This window comes from Ctenocephalides felis, unplaced genomic scaffold (assembly GCF_003426905.1).
Source record: "Ctenocephalides felis isolate EL2017-DRISC unplaced genomic scaffold, ASM342690v1 CF-g0.4_SCAFFOLD_01170, whole genome shotgun sequence".
In the NCBI taxonomy this organism is placed as follows: domain Eukaryota; kingdom Metazoa; phylum Arthropoda; class Insecta; order Siphonaptera; family Pulicidae; genus Ctenocephalides; species Ctenocephalides felis.
This window is the reverse complement of record NW_020537324.1, coordinates 32493778-32514503: the sequence shown is the minus strand read 5'-3', so window position 1 is coordinate 32514503 and position 20726 is coordinate 32493778. Positions and strand designations below refer to the sequence as shown.

General features: G+C 29.5%; 1 protein-coding gene across 1 annotated transcript in view; it reads left to right on the top strand.

The window, feature by feature from the left end:
* LOC113367101 (dentin sialophosphoprotein-like) overlaps nucleotides 1-17633 on the top strand; it is a 217884-nt gene extending 200251 nt beyond the window's left edge. The window contains exon 2 of the mRNA XM_026608729.1: nucleotides 17041-17633. Coding sequence (XP_026464514.1) covers nucleotides 17041-17451 — 411 coding nt within the window. The 3' untranslated portion in view covers nucleotides 17452-17633. The remainder of the gene's footprint in view (nucleotides 1-17040) is intronic.
* The last annotated feature ends 3093 nt before the right edge of the window (nucleotides 17634-20726 follow it).

The window sequence follows — 20726 nt, the reverse complement described above, 5'->3', positions numbered from 1 at the left end:
GTGGATTAATGACATTTCCTCGTTGCCGGCTGCTCGGGGAGATGTCCCGGGAAAAATGACTCGACAACTGGATGATTACTTTAAGATCGGCCGTGAGAATTCGTTATGTTGAGAGAAATATTCTCGTAATGTGTAGCTAAAACAATACGGTATTTTTAGATATATGTCTAAACATGAAACGCAGACATTAGTGAATCTATTTATTTCAACGTTAATATACTTTTTTATTCATGTGAATAAAAGGCTGTGCATGTAACTGCTCGGAATTAAATTTGCCATTAGGTTAATAATTGAGTATATTTTATCCAAGTTTAGATTTTCTTACTCAATGTATATGTAGTCCAGCCATTTAAGCCTAAATTAGGTAAGAATCTCGGAATTCGAGATACTGGGTAAATCTGTAAAAAGTTGTGAGACAATTTTTAGTGTCAATATACAAGTATTACAGGCTTAAAATCTGGGTATCTCGAATTCCGAGGTGAACTTACTACAATGACTGGACTAATGAGGATTTTTCAAATCTATTCTCTAAAATTTAATAATCAAATGTGAGATTATATAAGAAATATAATATATTGCGAGTCAGTTTAATTTTGTCTATTTTCTTATTCTCATTTTTGGAACAGCAATCAGATCCTAACTATGGGTAGGCAATCTGAATCAGCAATCAGTTCCTAACTATAGGAGTTGTGCCAAAACTTCTTATTTAAGCTGCTTTTTAGAAGGCAACCCATTAGTTGGCCTACCATTATTTGATAAATTTTTATTATTGGAATTGATAGTATGTTTCTACTACTGATCACATATATTTAATTTAATTGAAGTAGAGTAGGGTGGGCCACAAAGGTCCAATTTGACTTTGTGACCCGTCCAATTTGACTTTGTGACTTTGAGCAATTATATTGAGTAAACCAAACCAATTATATCACAACAATTAACACTTTCAAACAAACAATTATCTGTTCAGTAAAACTCCTAGGTAATTCATTATTGTAGAAATGTGTTTTAAGAGATTTGCCTCCTGACCCTTTTTACCTTATATGCTGGATAAACAGTTACACTGCCTTATTTTTGATTTTGAGGGGATTTTACGGAATAATAGCTACATTATTCAACCAATGCAAAATATAAATTAAATGGGTACATTTTTACAGAAATAAAACTGTATATAACCTTGATCTGGTATATTATCATAAATATTCATCAGCAGATTTGGAATAACTATTTATTTAATTTACCTCTTTTGAAATTGTTTTGTTTAACTTCTTTTACTGTTTTATTTACTATTTTTTATTGTTTATACCTTTGCCAAGGTAAATGTTCGGTTGATACCACATGTAGGCTTTTATAGAGGTTATATAAAAAACTCTTAAATTTAACATAAAATTAACATGTATACTTTAGTATTATATCAAGGTCACGTATATTAAATAACAGTGCTCACATCCCAAAAAACTAACAATGAAAGAGAATTCCTTTGTTATGGATTTTCAAAAATTATCATTTATCTGCCGATAGCAATGTCTTAAGAATCGAGGTCATGGTTAGTTATACATCTTTTTAACTCTACTTTCAAAAATTATAGTTTAAAAAATTTGCTTTACTTGTTTTTGAGATATCGGTGGTAAACTTTTTTTGCTTGCAGACCTTTAAGCCCCGCTCTATCCATGTCAGGGAAGGGCAATTCAATTTTTGTCTAATGTTTCTCAAATAATTACCTTTACGTAATTGCTGATAGTGAAAATTCAAGATATATTTCAATATTTGATATAAAGGTCTTAATTAAATATGAATATAGATGATGTTTCTATAAAATAATTCATTAGTTATTTTAAATTAATTGAGAGCAAATCCTTCATTTTATTCAAATAAATATATAATAGTTGTTGCATGTTTCATTCTATTTTTGAAGATGAAGACATTATAATTTGTCTTTATGAGAAATTTTGAACAGTCTAATCGAGTATCGAATTTTTGATAGAAGAGGAGGCCAAGCTATCTTGGGTTCATTGAGTAAGTCTTCAACTCTTTTTCAGGGGCTGTACATTTTTTTAATATTGAAGTTTGCTATAATAATATTGCTCACAGATAATGACCATTGAAGAAATATAAGAAATATATTTATTGAAATGTTTATCTTTATACCAGCCTTATCGTCCGTATTGGCAACCAATCATCAGTATTAGGGAATGCAATACCGATGGAAAATTTCAATACCGGTATTTCGGTAATTTTTCATTTTAAAACCGGAATACCGGTAAATTACCGGTATTTTTATTATCTTAAACAAACGTAAACAAATTTGAAAGTTACTAGTACAAATATAAAAAAATGTATATACAACTGCCACTATATTCAACTAAACAATAAAAATAATAAAATAAAACAATAATTTTTTTTTTAAATAATTTAACACAATTATATCCAATTTAATGAAATCATTATCACTATCGAGTATGTTAAGTACCTTTCACCAAAAACAAACTTATGAGTAAGAAACACCAAAAACTCATAAAAGATCATATTACATTATTATAATAAACTGTATTGTCTGTATCCGATGTGTTAAATTAGCATAATCGCCAATATTTTTAAAAAATAATTTTTCTACACTAATTTAAGATCGGATACTTTGTCGAGATAAATAACAAGTTACTATATTCGTTGAGTATTGTTATTTAAGACAATGTAATGCTTCTATAGTATTTTCAAACTTCGAAAATTTTCGAAAAAAAATATTTTATAATTGTAATAAGAAGCAAAAATATTCAGTAATTATCATAATTATTATGTATAAAATTAGAAAAAAATGAAGATTACGCAGGGATAATCTGTATGAATATTTTGGAGCAAATATCTCTTAAAAACTGTTACATTTTTACAAAAGATGAATCAAACATCCTTATCTATCAGTCCAATTCTATTTATTGTAATACGATATGTAGCCCTTGGTAAAGCAATAAATATTCAGTTTAATGGCGAGTTGAGATAATATTTGACATTTGTTTATTCTATAGAATCACTTGAAGATATAGCTGTTTATGCGATTATAGACTTTAAAGATAAATTTGTTCCGAGAAATTTAAACTTTAATGTATTATGTATCAAATAGCGCTTATGTAAAAATACCGAAAATACCGGTATTTTTGGGGTAAATACCGGTAAAAATACCGCCGAAAAATCGGGCGGTTTACCGGTAATTCGGTATACCGGTAGACCGGTATTGCATTCCCTAATCAGTATAATATGCATCTCATTCTTTCAGTAATCTTTGAATAATTAGTTGTTTTAGTTTAATAATTAGCATATGCTATGATTCAATGACTGATTTAATATTCAGCTTTAGGCTTCAATGTATTATTCATTTGCGAATAAAAATATTGAGTCAAAAATTTTAAATTCAGTTCTGCTTGCCAAATCATAAATTAAAGAATTTATGACTCGATACCTTAAGTAGCAATTATAATTTTACCTACAGCGAAGTTTTTAGCAAAAAATATGTTTTAATTAATAATTTTTGTTGATGAAATATAATTTTAAATAATTAACTTGTGACTAAAAATGATTTATGATCATAGTAGATAATTTATCATATACTATTATAATTTATTCCTCAAAGAGTCGTACAGTAGCCGAAATCGCTGTCGCATTTGAAACATGACACCGGACCAAATAGTGTCAACGAATTGGAAACCTAGATGCAAATGAACTTTCATTTGTTGTGTATCTCTTTATTCCGGTTACGTTATATGAATTAATCAATGGTCAAATGTCAATGAGTCATTAGGCGGACAAATTAATTGATAATCCGGGATTTTTATTTCAAATGTCTAATTATGTACATAGTAACTTCCCATAGGAAAAGTTTATGTTTTTGCAAGATAATCCGTTTTTTGTTAATTTTGTGTAATAGTCTTACCTAACCATCTTAAAACTTTAAACATTCATCAAAGTATGGAAAATGAGCAGCGTCAAAATTTCAAAAGTATATCGTTACAACTTTAGATATTACTTATATGGGTAAGTTCATGCAATTTACCTTAATGCTGCTCACAATTAGTTTTTCATATTAATCGTTACTATATTTTATAAAAGGGGGAATACAGTGTGATTAATTTTACTAAATTTATAAAAGGTGGAATTGTATCATATGTAAAGCTCGTGATTGATTTTTACTTACTTATGGTTTATGTATAATAATAGTCTAGTATTGAATATTACTGCCAAAATTCAATGCCTGTTATCATTATTATCTAATTTATTAGCAAATGATAAGATAATGAATTAGATAGCAATAATAATAAGTGTTTTCCCGAATGCAGATATTTTAATTTATACATCGCAAACTTCTTGGTATTGGTCAATATACCATCAATACACAATTAGCTATTTCATTACCTAATTATGTGTTGATGGTATGGTTTATTAGCTAATATTTGATATCTTGAAAAATACTACAAAATCATCTGCATATTTTATAGTATTCATTGTTCTTTTTCCTATTATAGAGTTTCTCCTATTATTAATGTCTTCGATTTCTTTCTAAGAACTATTATCCGGTGACAGATTACCTAAGGCATTAATATATTCCAAACTTATGATATCTCTTTTGTTTTAGTGACCATATATGTCATAAAACATACTATAAAACTATTATTAACATTTAATAATAAGCCTAGTGAGGTGCATGGCATAGTGCCTTAAGGCAAATTGCTGGAACTCCTGTAATTAAAACCGTAATTAAAAATCTTGGTACGGAACCCAAAAAAATTACACAAAATGTGTACACATTATTAAAATCTCTATAAAAATATCTGTTAATTTGTTGTACATATGTCCAATAAACATTTTTGACCGCCAAATCACATTTTTTTAACTTCTTTTTATTTAGAGTCCATAACCGCTGGAGCTGCCTTCCCAAAAATTTGATTAGTTCTTCATCTTGTCAATACAAGTAAAATGTTTTTTGAAATATTAAAATCAGACGCTCCGTTCTCTTAAAAACTGAGTTACCGTTTTTGGCACTTTTTGCCCCGTATCTTCGGAACGGCTGGACCTGCCTTTGCCAAAAACTAATGAGCACGTCTCCTTATCAATACGAATCGAATGTTTTTTGAATCGGTGTTCCCGAAATCGTCGACGAAAATTTGTATCTGTGCACACACACACATCAATTTTTTCTAAGGTGTGCTAAAATGATCAGAAACCTCTAAAACGTAAAGATATATAAAAATTTTCATTTTTGATTTTTTTGCGATTGCTATAGCGTATCCTACGGGAAGTTAATAAATTCATAATATGGATGAAAATTTTTAAATTAATTTGGTAATGTTATAATTAAATCATTCTTGTAAAAAAAAACTTTGACAAATGTGTTGATCCTTGTGTGCAAATTATGCAAAGGTCAAATTTTAAACTATATTTGTAAATACATTTTATAACGAACACGAATAGTAAACTATATGTTTATTTGTGAACACATATGTTATAATTGTTTTTTCAGATAACTATTAAAAGGCAATTTAATGATTGCTCTTTGTAGTTGTGTTTACATTTTTAATCTTTGGTTGTTCGTTCTAGTATTTTTTGATAGTTTGAAATTGATTTGTTAAGTTTTGATTTAACTTTTCGCGACAATGCCTAGATAGTATATATTCTCTCGGAAACATATTTTTGATCTGAATTCACAAATGAAAATTGATATCACTACTGCTTGATATAAAGTTTCAGTGTGTCATAAAATGAATCTAGCAACCACTGATACCAACTACGGATAGCTTGGTATCAAGAAGTGATATCAATTTTCACTTGAGATTATAGATCTCCTTTAATACACATATCGAGTGAAAACAGCTTTGCAGCTCTATTTTCATCTGTATTGGATCAAAATCTACTTAGAATGCAAAATAAGCTTAAAATGCGATTATGTCGAAAAGGGCTCGCCCGTAGGTAAGCGGTTGAGAGCGACGGGACTTGTTTTAGAGGTCCCGGGTTCGATACCCACTTCTAGCAGCCTGTTGTCAGGCAGCAGTGACAACGATTTTCACTTGGAAATATAAAAAGCAATATGTTTCCAAGTGAAAATAGCCCTCACCGAGATTGTAATAAAAATTTATCATACAGAGATGTGACAACTGTTTGGGTTGCCATCTGTAATAAAACAAACGTAGTTTGTAAGATATTATAAACAACAGCTCATAGAACCTATAAGTTCTGATCGCTGTTTAAATAAAAAAAAAACGAAATAAGAAAACACTGGGTAACATTGGGCTATACCGCAGTCTGGTACGACGTTAATAAATGCTTGATGAAAATAGAACATACATTTGTTTGTTTTGTTTTCAAGATTAATTTGATTACATTAGCCAAAACTGAGATAAACTGATTGTGAGATAATTTCTATATTCTATATGTCAATATATGAAAACAGTTCCTTTTAGTTAATAGGAACTACTGCTGCCAAAGAGTGACTGACAAGTCTACAATCACACGCCAGAATGTAATTAAAATGGTTGTGTAATAAATGTTTGACGCATTTGGCGCACTAAGGATTTATTTAGTTTAGTTAACTGATTTTTTAACATTCAAGAATCTATTATCATAGATATATTATTTATCTTGATAGCGCCTTTCAAACGTTCAGAATCACACCTGCGTTACCCTCATTGTTTCACAAAACGATCATCGATTGCACCTTGGCATTATCCTCCTATTGGAGCTGCAATTAGAAAAACGGGCGCAGTGTTTATTGTTCAGGTTTTTCCATCTCTCGTCGTACCATTTCTATATTACTATATGTGGGATGAGCCACATAGTGTTGGGTTCATTTCACAATCGGTCTGAATTGAGTGACACGAACCAGAGGAGTTAACTCGGTACGTGGATTGAATTCGAATGATGCTTATATTTTATTATGAGACGAGGAGACGGAACTGATGAATTGTTGGTCAAAGCTCGGTTCACGAAGATGTGAGATTTAATTTAATTTCAAAAGTGATGACGAGAATGGTATTTATATTGTTGCTCGAATCCGTTCAATGTGGTTTCATAATTATAATGTGTGCACGTGATAAGGATATCAGAAATATATCACACTTTTTTCTATTAATTTTTCGTATCATAGGAGAACTTCTAATCACATCGCATCATAGGAGAAAATCTAATTAATTTACTAGTGCAAACAAGTGGGTGTTTTGATCAATTGCGCTAATACTTTGGTGTCTTTCCGTTTATTAATCAGTAATTAAACTAGTGGGGCGCATGGCATCGTGCCTTAAGGCAAATTGCTGGAACTTCCCGTACCAAATTTTTTTTTTAAAAAAGATTAACATCTTTGAAAAAAATTTACTTTGAAAAAATTATATTTATTATTTTCCCTACGGGGAGTTATTAAATAAAATTAGTGAACAAATTGAAATTTGAATTTCTATAAATTAATTTTTGAAAAATGGTTGTATGTGTGAATGCAGTATGTATATATAATTAGATACAATTTTTCTTCGACCATTTGAAGAGCACCGATCAACCTATTTGAATGATTTAAAAAACATTCGAATCCTATTCACTGGGAGCTAATTAGTTTTTGGCAAAGATTGGTCCAGCTGTTTCGAAGGTGCAGGGCAAAAAGTGAAACAATCGCCAATTCATTTGTTGAGAGAACAGAGTGCTTGATTTGATTGATTAAAAAAACATTTTTTAATGGAATGAAGAATTGATTCCATTTTTGGGCAGACAGGTCTAGCGGTTTCGGATATTCAATAGAAAAAGTTGAAATAATATGCGATTTGTCAAAAATGATCATTAGGCATATGCACATCAAATTTTCAGCTATTTTATAGAGATTTTAATAATCAGTACAAATTTTGTATTCATTTATAAGGGTTCCGTACCAAGATTTAGAATGTTTAATCGTTAAAGATTGCGCCACGGCGTTTAAGCGCTTCAATATTTTGTTAATAAAATAGCTAAGCAGTGCAATCACTTTTAAGATAAAGATCATAATTTTCAAGAATCTTGAAAAAAATCAAAGTTTTCAAAAAATTAGTATCAAAATTTTCAAAATAAATGTCCTTTAATATTAAATATGCCAGGTCAAGATCACATCACAATAGCTGCAGATGCACGTTTTACACATATAAAAAATCTGATTGCTGTTCGAACAAATCGAAGATTTTATACTAGTTTTGGTCACACATTTAAAAGAAATCTCATTATTATTGGAACAAAATCTAACAGTTTTATCCCATAGTTGATGATCAAACACTGAATTTCCTTATAATAACGCTTGAAAAATTGTTGAAATGGCATTAAAATAGCTCACTGAACATGAGCACATCTAAAAGTTTAAATTAGTTTAACACATTCATTAAAATTCTTTAAAAAAATGGCAACAAATATAATTGTTATCCAATGATGTTTAACCTGCCAGCAATATGTAATTTCTCAAACATTCGATATTTTAATTTTTAATGTTAATAACAGGTGATTTATGTTAGTTCTGAATTTGAGATTATATTATTTTTGAAATGCTGGAGCTATAAAGTTGTTTTCAAAATAGTTAAATAAGTTGATCACAATATGCATTTAGGAACTGAATATTATTTTTATTGACAATTTTAATGACAATTGATAAAAGTATTATTTTAAAATTGTTTAATTGACCAATAAATATTGAGATAATCTGGGCATATCGCTTGTAAAAAGGAGACAAAGTACTGGGCTTAGCACACTGCCCTGTGGTACCCCGCATTCTATATTTCTAATGCTCGAAGACACATCTTTTAACTTGCGATTGAGTTCACTATTTACAAAAATAACAATTTTTAGTTAATTGCTTATATAATATCCATTTATTCAACACCATATTAGTTGATGCAAAGAGTTCTTTTTCTATTCAGCAACCTGCATTAGCCAACTATTTTCTTTGTGTTAAAATTTATACATTACAATAAGTAGTTCAGTGAATTTCATATCACTTTGTTATCGACTTGCTTTTCGAGGCATATGAATGAAAACTGGTCATAGCGTACTAGTACAAAACTTGTTACATAAAAAACAGGTTTGTCCCGTATATTTGTCACAACGCGAATCTATAAAGGATTTTCGTATTTACAGTTATTTGATTCGAAACTGATGCTACAAATATGTACAGTAATCATATTTAATAAAACTCCTACGCCCAATAATATTCTTATGGTCATCCTAATTTAATCCAGTTAATTTTGTATCGTTATTAATATTCGCACATCATCTACAGTTACGTATTATATGTTTACTTCTATATTTGAATTCTGGAAAGCTAATTATTAGTTGTAAATATTTTTTGCTATTTAAAAAAGTAACTGACATGGAAATATATTTGTCATTCTAATATTATTATAATATTATTATTATTTTTTATTCTCTATTTTATTTACAACTGTCCAGTTAAGGACACTTAGTAAATTTGGGGAGTTTACAATTGTCAGCCGCAAAGGGACAATGTATACGAAATTGACATGTTGGGAAAAGAACTCAATAGTTGTTTTTCCATTTGTTTTAATATAAACAATATTTTAATAATCTTGGTGTAATCTTAACTATTTATTTATAAAAAAATTCTTATAAATAATAACTACGTTATTTCAATCTTTGCCAGGAAAATTGATGACTTATATAAAGTGCCTATTAGAGCTGTTAAATTCAAATCGCAAAAAAGTTGCCAATTATTTTGGTTCACCTTTGAAAAAAAGTGAAGTGTAGTGAAACCTACAGTATGTAATATGTTACATAAAGTAAATGTATGTATGCTATAATTCTAGTGCCACTATTTGATTTAGAAACTATATTTTGGATAGTTAAAAACATTCTATTAGTATTGATAATGATCGATGGCTTTTAGTGCTTAGCCAACTCAAGAATGAATATTTGGTAAATGCCCATCAATTTGCCAGATTTTTTAGGGATGACAAAAATACCTACTACGTTTTGACTTCATACTAATATTTAATTTGACGATTCTCAAAATTAAATTATAAAATTTACTTTGATTAGACTTTTTTAAATATTCTAGTAAAATTGTAAACTTCGTTAAAAATTTAAAAGTTTTGTTCCGTTTTTTTTTCACAATTTTTACTACATTTAATTTTAGTGGGTTTGCACAAACTAGTCCCAGAATTGATCTCAATCTCGATTTCATACTGCTCTATATCAAGCAGTGGGGTTTCCGTCACAGATCTCAAATTTGTGTGAAAATATAAAATCGAGTGAAAATGCCTTTTGTGAACAAAAAAACTATTAAGTATAATAACTGGGCCCGCTCATAGGAAGAGCGATAGGATCTGAATTAGAAGTCCTTGGTTCGATCCATGCTTCGAGCAGCGTGATTTCAAGCAGTAGTGATAACGGTTTTCACTTGTAAATATAGATAGCAAAATGTTTCCAAAGAAAAATCGTGCTTTTTCCGGTATTGCTGCGGAATAAGAAATTCATAACTATTATAATAACTTTAATAATAAAAAATCATCACATAGTGAGTGATGGGACAAATATTTAGGTTGCCATATAAAATACAAACTTAGATTGTAAGAAATTCATCAACAGCCTATGGGATCCTTAAGTTCTGATCGCTGTTAAAAAATAATTAAAGAAAGGTGATTAATAACATGTCACAAGTAGAGGATTTGATTCTTTTTTTAAAAAAAATTGATAAAATTAATCGAGAGCGTAGGTATAATGCAGCATAGAATAGTTTCTTCGTACATACTCTTCGAGGTTCTTACTAATTTTAAATTGTCTGCATTAATTTTATTAAAGTTTTTCTACTTGTTTTTATTAGACGAATTTTATACAAATATTTTTCTATGCTGTTATAGTTCAGAACATAATTTTGGACGTCTTTGTAGTTAGGAAACCGTTGCTGTATATTAAGTAGTTTTATTAACAAGCAATACTTGAATTTCTGAAAAAATTGAGCAGAAATAGTTTACCATCTTTTCCAAGTTATAATAATCGCAAAAAAATCGAAAATGAAATTTTTTGCATAAATTTACGTTTTCGAGGTTTCTGAACATTTGGTATATCTTAAAAAAATGGATGTATGTGTGTGTATTTATGTTTGGATACAATTTTTAATCATCGATTTCGTGAATACGGATCCACCGATTCTAATAATTAAAAAAAACATTCGATTCGTGTTGATGGGGAGACGTGCTGAATAGTTTTTAACTAAGGCAGGTCCAGCCGTTTCAAAGATACGGTGCAAAAAATGCCAAAAATAATAACTCAAATTTTGAGGAATCGGATCGTCCGATTTGAATGATTAAAAAGCATTTGATTTAAATTGCGGAACCGAACAACTAAAAGGCAGATCTATCTGTTTTGGAGTTACAGAGAAGAAAGTTAAAAAAATGATCTTTGGCGATTAAAAATAATCATTAAATATATGCTCATTAAATTATCAGATATTTGTAAAGATTTTAAAAATTAATACTAATTTTGTTAAAAAAAAATTGCATTTTGTATCAAGATTTTGATTTTCAAAGTTCAAATTTAAAACAAATCTATTTGAAAATATATTAAACAATTGTTATTAATCATTGATTGGTACGGAAAGTTCCAGCAATTTGCCTTAAGGCACGATGTCATACACCACTAGTTCATATATTTATTCATCAAGTTCATGGTGTTTTACATCTACGTCAAATTTTACTACCTATCTCAAGATTCAACCGTCCACCTATTTTACTATTCTCGTGCATTGAATTTAATTAAATTTCTTATTTTTTGCAATTTTCTCTCGTAACTTTTTTACACATATCCAGATGCGATTGCTATGTTACTCGTCCACAAAGTTACAAGTTTATAGTTTGTTCGTCAAGGTCTGCGAATCAAATTTTTCATAACACGGCGGCGAAAGCGAAAACACCTGAAGGCAAAAGGAAAAACGCCGTTCTGAGCAATTGCCCGTGTTCTAGTCGTGCAACAACAATGTATTATAATAATTACATTCGATGCAGACTGTATAATAAAGCTTAATTTGTTAGTTATGGTCTATATTCTTATTATAAGTGAATTTATTATTATTTTATTAAGGACAAAACGTGTGAAATTTACTTTCCTAAGCTCAATAGAATACGGTTGAATGTAAATGAATTGTGAAATATCTCGTTAATGGGTATCAAAAGAATTTATCAAAATTAATTTACATATCAATTATGATAAAGCTCTTGTATTATGTTGAAGGTATTTGAATTCTAAAATATAACTATCACGAAAAATTTGCAAAAATTTTTCCACTGGTATGAATAAAGTCTACTATTATATCGAAATTTAAGTATTGTGTTTTGCAAGTACTATCACTAAATTCATTTTGATTTATCTTATGATAAATTACTTTTGTATTGTACAAAGAGGTCAACCTATAGTTCAAATGTAGTTGTGGCTTCAACTGGTCTTTCACAACGCGATTCATCGTCGGCTTCAAAATTCTGAATCTAAGTTTTGAACATTGATTCTGGCGTATTGTCAATATATCTTCTCTCTAATTTATTGTTATTTTCATCACTGCAGTGAAAATAAAATTTTTCATAAGCAATCCATACTTAAAAGACCCTTAAGGTGAACCTATAGTCCAGATGTAATTGTGGCTTCAACTGGTCTTCCACAATGCGATCCATATTCGCCTCCAAAATTCCTAAATCGAATTTTTGGACAATGATTCTGGCATATTGTCAACATATCTTCTCTCTATCTAATACATTGTTATACTTATACAATGTAATACATACTTATTTTCTGTATCTTGAACTCAGTTCCAATATTTGTCTTCTTATTTCTATGCTTCTATGCCCCCTGAAAGGTCCTTAAAATCCAAGAGTTACTATGAAGCATCATTTACTTTATTACTATCAATATCAATTGGATATTGTTTCGAATGGATTACTTTATCAACTTTCAGAACGCATAAATATTATGAGGCTTATGTGATTTTTTTTATTATTTTTGCTATAACTACCTCGGACAGCCTGATATCAAGCAGTAAAGATATGTTTTCACTCGAAAATGTAGATAAAATAACATTTTAAAGATTTGTTTTCAAGTAAAAATAGCTCTTACCTAAATAGGTGCATCTAATTAATAATCATTCCGTCTCCGACCTTTGAAGAGTTAACACGTCTCCGAAACATATTATTTAAACTAATTTTGTCAATTTCTTTACTTTATAATTCCAAAATCATCATTATTAGATGATTCTTCTTCCAACCCCGGTCAGCTTGATATTAAGCAGTAAGATATCAAACGTTCATTTGAAGTTATAGGTCTCAAACATAATCTCAAGTGAAAATCGCCTTTTGTGGGCAATATTACAGTTGGAAATTTTAATATCGTTCGAAAAAATCAATAGATTTTATATATCAATTACTTCGGCTATCGATGGATTGCCTTATAATAGCGCCTAGAAATAAGCAACGCTCAAAACAGCTAACATAATACCGTGGTTTCCAATCTGTGGGGACAGAAGATCCAAATCCGGAACAAATATTGCTTTCAAAAAAACTCGGGAAATCCAGGACCGTCCCGGCCAAACTTTGCCGCATGGTCACCTTACTTTTATTAAAAATCATCAGAACATAAATAAATTCTGTAAATTATTCTATTATATATTATTTACATATTATTATAGTTAGTAGTTACCTCAGTGGGTAAAATTACTATTAAAAACAATTTATTGGATCAAGTTAATAGGCCATAATTTTTTAAGTCATCTAAATTCTGGTGCAAAAAGCAGCGGACCAACAAGTGGATTAGGATGGCTTTCGATTTGTGATGGTGATTGGTCCATCTTGTTTTTAAAAAGTCTTCAATGTATAGCATATTAAGATCATCGTAGAGAGTTTTATTTATTATCATTCTAAGTATTTTTGATTGTGTTCTCTGTACCAATGCTACATTTGACTTGCTAGAGCATCCCCAAAGCTCTATCCCATCTAACAAGTGAAGACCAATTTATTTCCCGGCATCCTGTTCCAGAATTTGTATGTTGTTTAGATATAAAAGAGTTTTCTGACGCAAGGTAAACTTTATAAGCCTTAATATAGGCACGTTAATGTGAATCTTCTACTTTGTAAAAAAAATTTGAAGCATAATTCATTTTCACATATTCTCATTAGTCCCTTCTTCTTATGCATGTTATGTTCTTTGTGAACAACTCATATTGAAATGATGAGAGAACACTTTTATAAGAAAGCAAGCAAATTTCATGAAAATCTGAGGAAATAAAAAATTACTTTCATTGAAATATTAAAGAATTATTTTGAATGAATAACAACACACTAACTTCACAAAAACGAACCATAGATTTATTTTTAGAAGCCTAATGTACCTAAATAGATGTACTATCTAGAATCATGCTCAACGCTTTCATTCAATCCGTTAAATTTAATATTTCTTGAATAACCACTCGAATAGAGTCGAAATCGCCAGTTACGTTGTTAACTGGGAGATAGAGAAATGTAATATTATTAGAGACAGTAAATTTTAAGACTAATGATGAAAATCCAAGTGCTGAGTCGTGCATGAGTTATAACATGATCTCTTGATGATAAAGCAGTATATCACAAAAGCAGATTCTATGCAGAGAGTGAAAATATTCACATTTACCAGTAATAGTTAATGTTCGAGATGTCGGCGTCGGTTTCCCTTTCTCTATTATAATCTGTATCATATATTTCACTAAATTTATCGCTATTATGATTTAGTATACTTGATACCATGGAAGAAAATACTTGCTGACAGCATTATCATTTTACACCTAAACTACCTAAATCGCCTATTAGAAAAGAGAAAACTTGCAGTAACATGGAGTAATAAGCTGCAGATATTTTTAATCCGATTACATGTTTTTATAAATATATATTACATATTTGAATGTGATTAACAATTATTAATATAGAAAGTATCAATTGTACATAAAAATTTGATCAAATGTTTTACATGAATTTTTATTTTATATTGTAAGGATTTTCAATTTACTTTTTATTATGATTTATCCATATTTCAAAGTTTTGCCATATTTATATCGATTATTATATTTTAGGCAGAGCTAAATGAATTTTAGATGAATCAGCTTTTATACTAATAGACAGTGCTGGATTTATAGTAGGGGCAATCGGGGATACTGCCCAGGGCGGCAAATTTTTGGGGGCGGCAAAATTTGGATAGTGGGAAAAAAAATCTATACAATGTAATCAACTTTTTTTTAACAACATTTTTTATTTCAAGAAATATAATTAACAAAATATAATACGATTGCAATGCAAAATTTGGGTTGAAATAAACGTTAACTAAAACTTATTATTTTGCCTTGCCTCCCTCTCCGAACGTAAATTATCAAATTGGTTAATAAGTTATCAAATTTGGCAATTTGGCTAACAATCATGTTGCCATTCATTCATGAAGAATAATCTTGAATACTTGAACTTATCTTCAATGTCGAATTCCTATATAAAACATGAAATTTGACTATTAAGGGTCCAATTTTTAAATTTGCAACTTATTTTTATACGATTGACTACACGATAAATCTAATCCGACTACAGGTTATGAAATTGTCAATGATTGTCAATTTCTTAGCCAAATCGTCAAATTTTCAAAATCCCAAAGTTTATACGTTATCTCGGAATATACCCATTCCAGTATTAAATAATATTTTGCTAAATAATTTCTGCAAATAATACGTTATACAACCTTTTTTTCGAGAGTTTCACTTTTTCCTCGTTCCCTATAAATAATAAAGAGTAGTCTGCCCGAAGGCAGGTCCATGGTATGAGAGCACCACAAAATCAATGCTTTTCTGTCCCTCTAACCATTAATCACTTTATATTCGTTTTTATGAATTTTCCTTTCCAAACTTTTGCTTCTATGCTTCCCGGTCCCTGTGCTTTGGCTTTCAGTTCTCTGTATTTTCTCTTCTCGCGTAAGTCGTCAATCATTTGCATTCTTCTTCTTCCCATTTCTTTCAATCCTTCTATTTTGCCTTCGACGACGTCTTGTAGGAGGCACCCGTTTTGCAGAATGGGTCCAATCTAGTTTCCTTTTCTTTTCAGGATTCTGCTCAGTAGAGTCCTTTCTTCGCCCACTCTTCTCAGGACTTCTTCATTTGTTATCTTATCAGTCCACTTTTTTTCCATTGGCCTCCAGCACCATATTTCAAAACTCTCTAAATAATACTTGTTTTTTCTTATGTCTTGTATGTTTCTATTCAAAATTATTTTAACATTTATTTTCCTAAATTTTATCATTATAATACTTTCTCTTTTTGAAATTGCTCTTATGTATAGATTTGAAATATCAAAATTTTACGGAATTGATTATTTTTTTTAATTAATAAGTATTATTTTGTATAATTTTTCAAAGGATTTTTGAAACCATCAGAAGAATTTTAACCTTTTTCACTCGCTAATTCCGAGATTTATACGAATTTTGCCGCCGGAGTGGCGGCATCCGAGTGGAAAGGGTTAAAACATTCACCTATTTTGAATACTAAACATTCTATTTATCATCTGCGACATTCTGTTACAACCTGTGTGATATAATTATAAGTATTTTTTTCTTTCAAGTTATGGTCAATTCCATTACATAATATTTGTTTTAAGCTATATATAGTTTTAGCTTTGTATTTTACTGTAATTAATTTAACCCTTTCCACTCGGATACCGCCGCTCCGGCGGATCAATCTCGCAATTCGCGAGTGGAAAGAGTTAACAAAGATAATTTGTTTATTCTAATGATTTTTAATCATGTATCCGAAATTTATGAAATATATTTTTAATTTAAATAAAATATTTAACCTTTTCCAATCGAATTCCGCCGCTCCGACGTTAAAATACATATCAATCTCGCAATATGCGAGTGGGAAGGGTGAACTAAGATAATTTGTTTATTCTAATGATTTCAATCCTGTATCCGAAATTTATGAAGTATATCTTTGTATGCATGTATATTATTCCCATATAATATGTTTTAAAGACAAAATAATTACATCTTGATTTATTTTTCTAGTTTGGACTTCGTCAACTGGACCTGTCCCTTCTTTCTCAATTGTGGGCACTAAACGAGTCTATTCAAGACTTCCGGCAGATGCTCCAAGACCAGGAGCAAGAGCAAGATGACGACTGTGGTCCACTATCGCCTCCTTCACCAGGATCAGCAACGCCTCCGTCCAGCAGTGAAGAATTGGTCACCGCGGACTCCAACGATGACACTTCCCATAGAGGATTGATCAACAGCAATAGCGGTTCAAGAACTTCGGTATCGAATCATAGAGATTCGGTTAATATAGGTGCTCCGGTTCCACAGAGGCCTCCAGTGGTGCCACCACCGCCCAGGCCGAGACCAGCAGCCAGGACGAGACCTGCACCACCACCTCCGCCCCCAGCTAGGAGAGGTCCAGGGAAAACTAGCGCTGTTTGACGACTGCCTAATAACGACAGACGAGTGTAAGAGGATTGATTTTTCATTAATTCTGATGAATAATAAACATAATTTCTTCACCATAAATAAATATCATAAATTTGATACGGTGCCAACTATAAAACAACCCGCACTGTTAATAACTAATTTGAATATATTTCTTCAATCAGTATACCATATAACCACTAAGAATTTTTTTGATAAAAACATTGATTACGTAATAATCATTTCTAACTGAAATTAGACAAAAAACTTATCATAATTCATCTTCCTAAATTGTTTTTGAAAATACATATGTTTATTATGGTTATTTGTGTTTGAGTCAGTAACTTATTACAAGTAATTTGTAATAAAAAGTGTTTCTATAAATATGATTGCAAAAAGTTTCAATTAATTAATTTTTTGAAACCAGACTTTTAGCAAAATAATATTATCTTTTATTTATATTATCTTTTTGATGTTTTGAGATAGGCTAATATGTAAAAGATAGAAACGATAATAGAGGTCAATTGGTCTCATTTTAAATTTTGTTGGTTTGATTGAATTTAATAGATTCAAACAACTAAACTTTTTATTACAATCTACTGTAGAATTATTGCAATGCACTTCTTATATAATTAACTGCAAAAAAATTTATTGATATAATACCAAAAACTTTGAGTAAATATTTGGAGGTTCAATATATTCAGTTAGAAGTTTATATTAGTACTTAATTTCTGATTAACTCTAATACGAGAAGTCAAAAGGTTGTAATATCAAATCTAAGGCGAAAAGTCCAAATATTGTATTTGTACTTTCTAAAGTATTGAATTGATAAATAACATAATTTACAATTATTTACACTAGAAACATTTTCAGGCAAAGATGTTTATGAAAGTTGTGGAAAATTAATACTTGTTGATCAATAGTTCTTCTTAAAAATTTTATTTGCTTATTAAAGCATCGATTTGAGAATTATAAATGTTGGTCTAAAGTTAGTTTGAATTATTAAGAAAATTATGCCTTTATCAATGACCTATAACACAATAATTATGATATATACTTGAACTGCAATCTTCAATAAAGGTTGCAAAACAAATTAATACAAGCTTTTTGTAAATATTACTAATTTTCTATTATTACTATACTGTTAGTAGGAATTATATATCCTTACTTAAATAATATATTATGAATTCATAAGTAGACTTAATTTTCTGTTTCTTTTATGCATATATATGTACAAATTTAATCTAATAAGAATATTTCTAATTTCTTTCTTTGTAAGATGATAAAACATTATACATGTAGCTTAAAATTTACTTCCTCGTATATTTGGACATATACGTGAGAAGTAGTTGAAAATACAAATTTAGTTATTGTGAAAGTATAATTTTCACATGTATAGCAATAAATTTGACCATATGAATATTTCATCAAATTTATAATCATTGGAAATAATATTAAGTATAAAAAATTTAATAAGTCATTTGTAAATGTCTCAAATATTTTCATTTTATTCATTATTTAACATTCATCATTTTATTTGTACTATACTTCTTCTTCACTATAACCACTTGTAATCAATAATCAATTGTAAATAATTTATAAGGTACTTAATAAAATTAGTATATGAGAAATAATGATAATGCAATGAACATTATGTCAATACTAGAGACATATTTATAATAATATGACTGTTTCATAATTAACTCTCTGATCTATATTCATCATATCTGGATTACTATTAGTTTCCTTGTTCGGAAACTTTAAAAAGGTTTCTTCATAAATATTGTGATGAATAATTAGTTTAGAGTTTTGAAATATAATTAGTTGTAGAATTAATTCAATATGTAAATGAGTGATTTGCAATAGCTGTAATAATACTTCTGTAATAAATAGAGAAATCAAAATTATCACTGCTGTTTTATTTATGAAAAAATTAACAGCAAATTAAATTATTTTGCAGGTGGTTCTATTAAAAACTAAATTGAATATAATGAAAGCGCTCAAGTGAATTTGCTGTTCGAAGGCTCTGCAAAAAAATTACTTACTATTCAAAGGCTGTGAAGAAGTATTTCTATTTTAAGGCTGTGGAAAAATAATTGCCATTTGAAGGTTGTGGAAAAATATTTGCTATTTGAAGGCTCTGAAAAAGTATTTACTAATCACCAAAAGCTTTGTGAAAGTAAGTTTATAACAAAACTAATGCAATAAATTTTGTTGTATTACCTATATTATACTTTACCATTATCAATTGATAAAGTACAAATATAGATTTGATTACACATAACTGTATCATAATATAGCAACTCGATGGTGATATACACTTCGTTTGAATTGAATACTATTAGGTTTGGAAGAACACGCAAGATTATTGGTAATCATGTGCTAGGTAAGTTTCCTGTAAGACTTATTATAATGGTTCTTAAGAAAAATTATGGGTATTCGAAGAAATGATATTGAGTTTTTCAAGATACTTGAAGACAAAAGCTTTGATACACAATTAGTTGAACAAGGGTTATAAGTTTCAGTCATTTATGATGTAGAATTGCAGGAATTTGACTTGAATATCATTAAGTTTGGAAGAACATACAAGATTATTGGTGCTCATGAGCTAGGTAAGTTTCTTGTAAGTTTTATTATGGTTGTCCTTAAGAAAAATTATGGGTATTCGAAGAAATGAAATCGAGTTTCTCAAGGTACTTGAAGACAAAGGCTTTGATATAGAATTTGTTGTACAAGGGTGATAAATTCCAGTCATTTATGATGTGGAATTGGAGGATTTTGAAAACTCATAATTTTTCAGAATTCTTATTTAGCTTGCATAATTTGTAAACTTTGAGAATATATCGAGACTATCAGGTTGTATTATGTGTGCTAATATAAAAATACTGAAATGGTATGCTTTAAGTATACAAACAAGGTCCCAACAATTCTGTGCACATAAAAAAGTAGATTTTATAAACGAATTATAAATTTCGCCTGACTCGTAGTCTTAGATATAAAATAATATGATTTAAGTAACTTCTCAATTTCAATATAATATTTCGCCTGAAAGACAAGCATCTCAAAATACATCAATCTATCTAAAATCTTTATTGTAGAATGCAATTCTTTATCAGTTCAACTTGCGCAAATATTTTTTTATAGTTTACAAAAAAATTAGGCCGGTGTTAAGGCGTATTCATTGAACTCTTTTTCATGTAATTCAATCTTTAGAAAAGAGTAAAAAGTTGAGGTTCAGATGCATCTTTTCGGTTCTTAAGGATTTTTGTACCTGTACAGGGGTAAGAAAC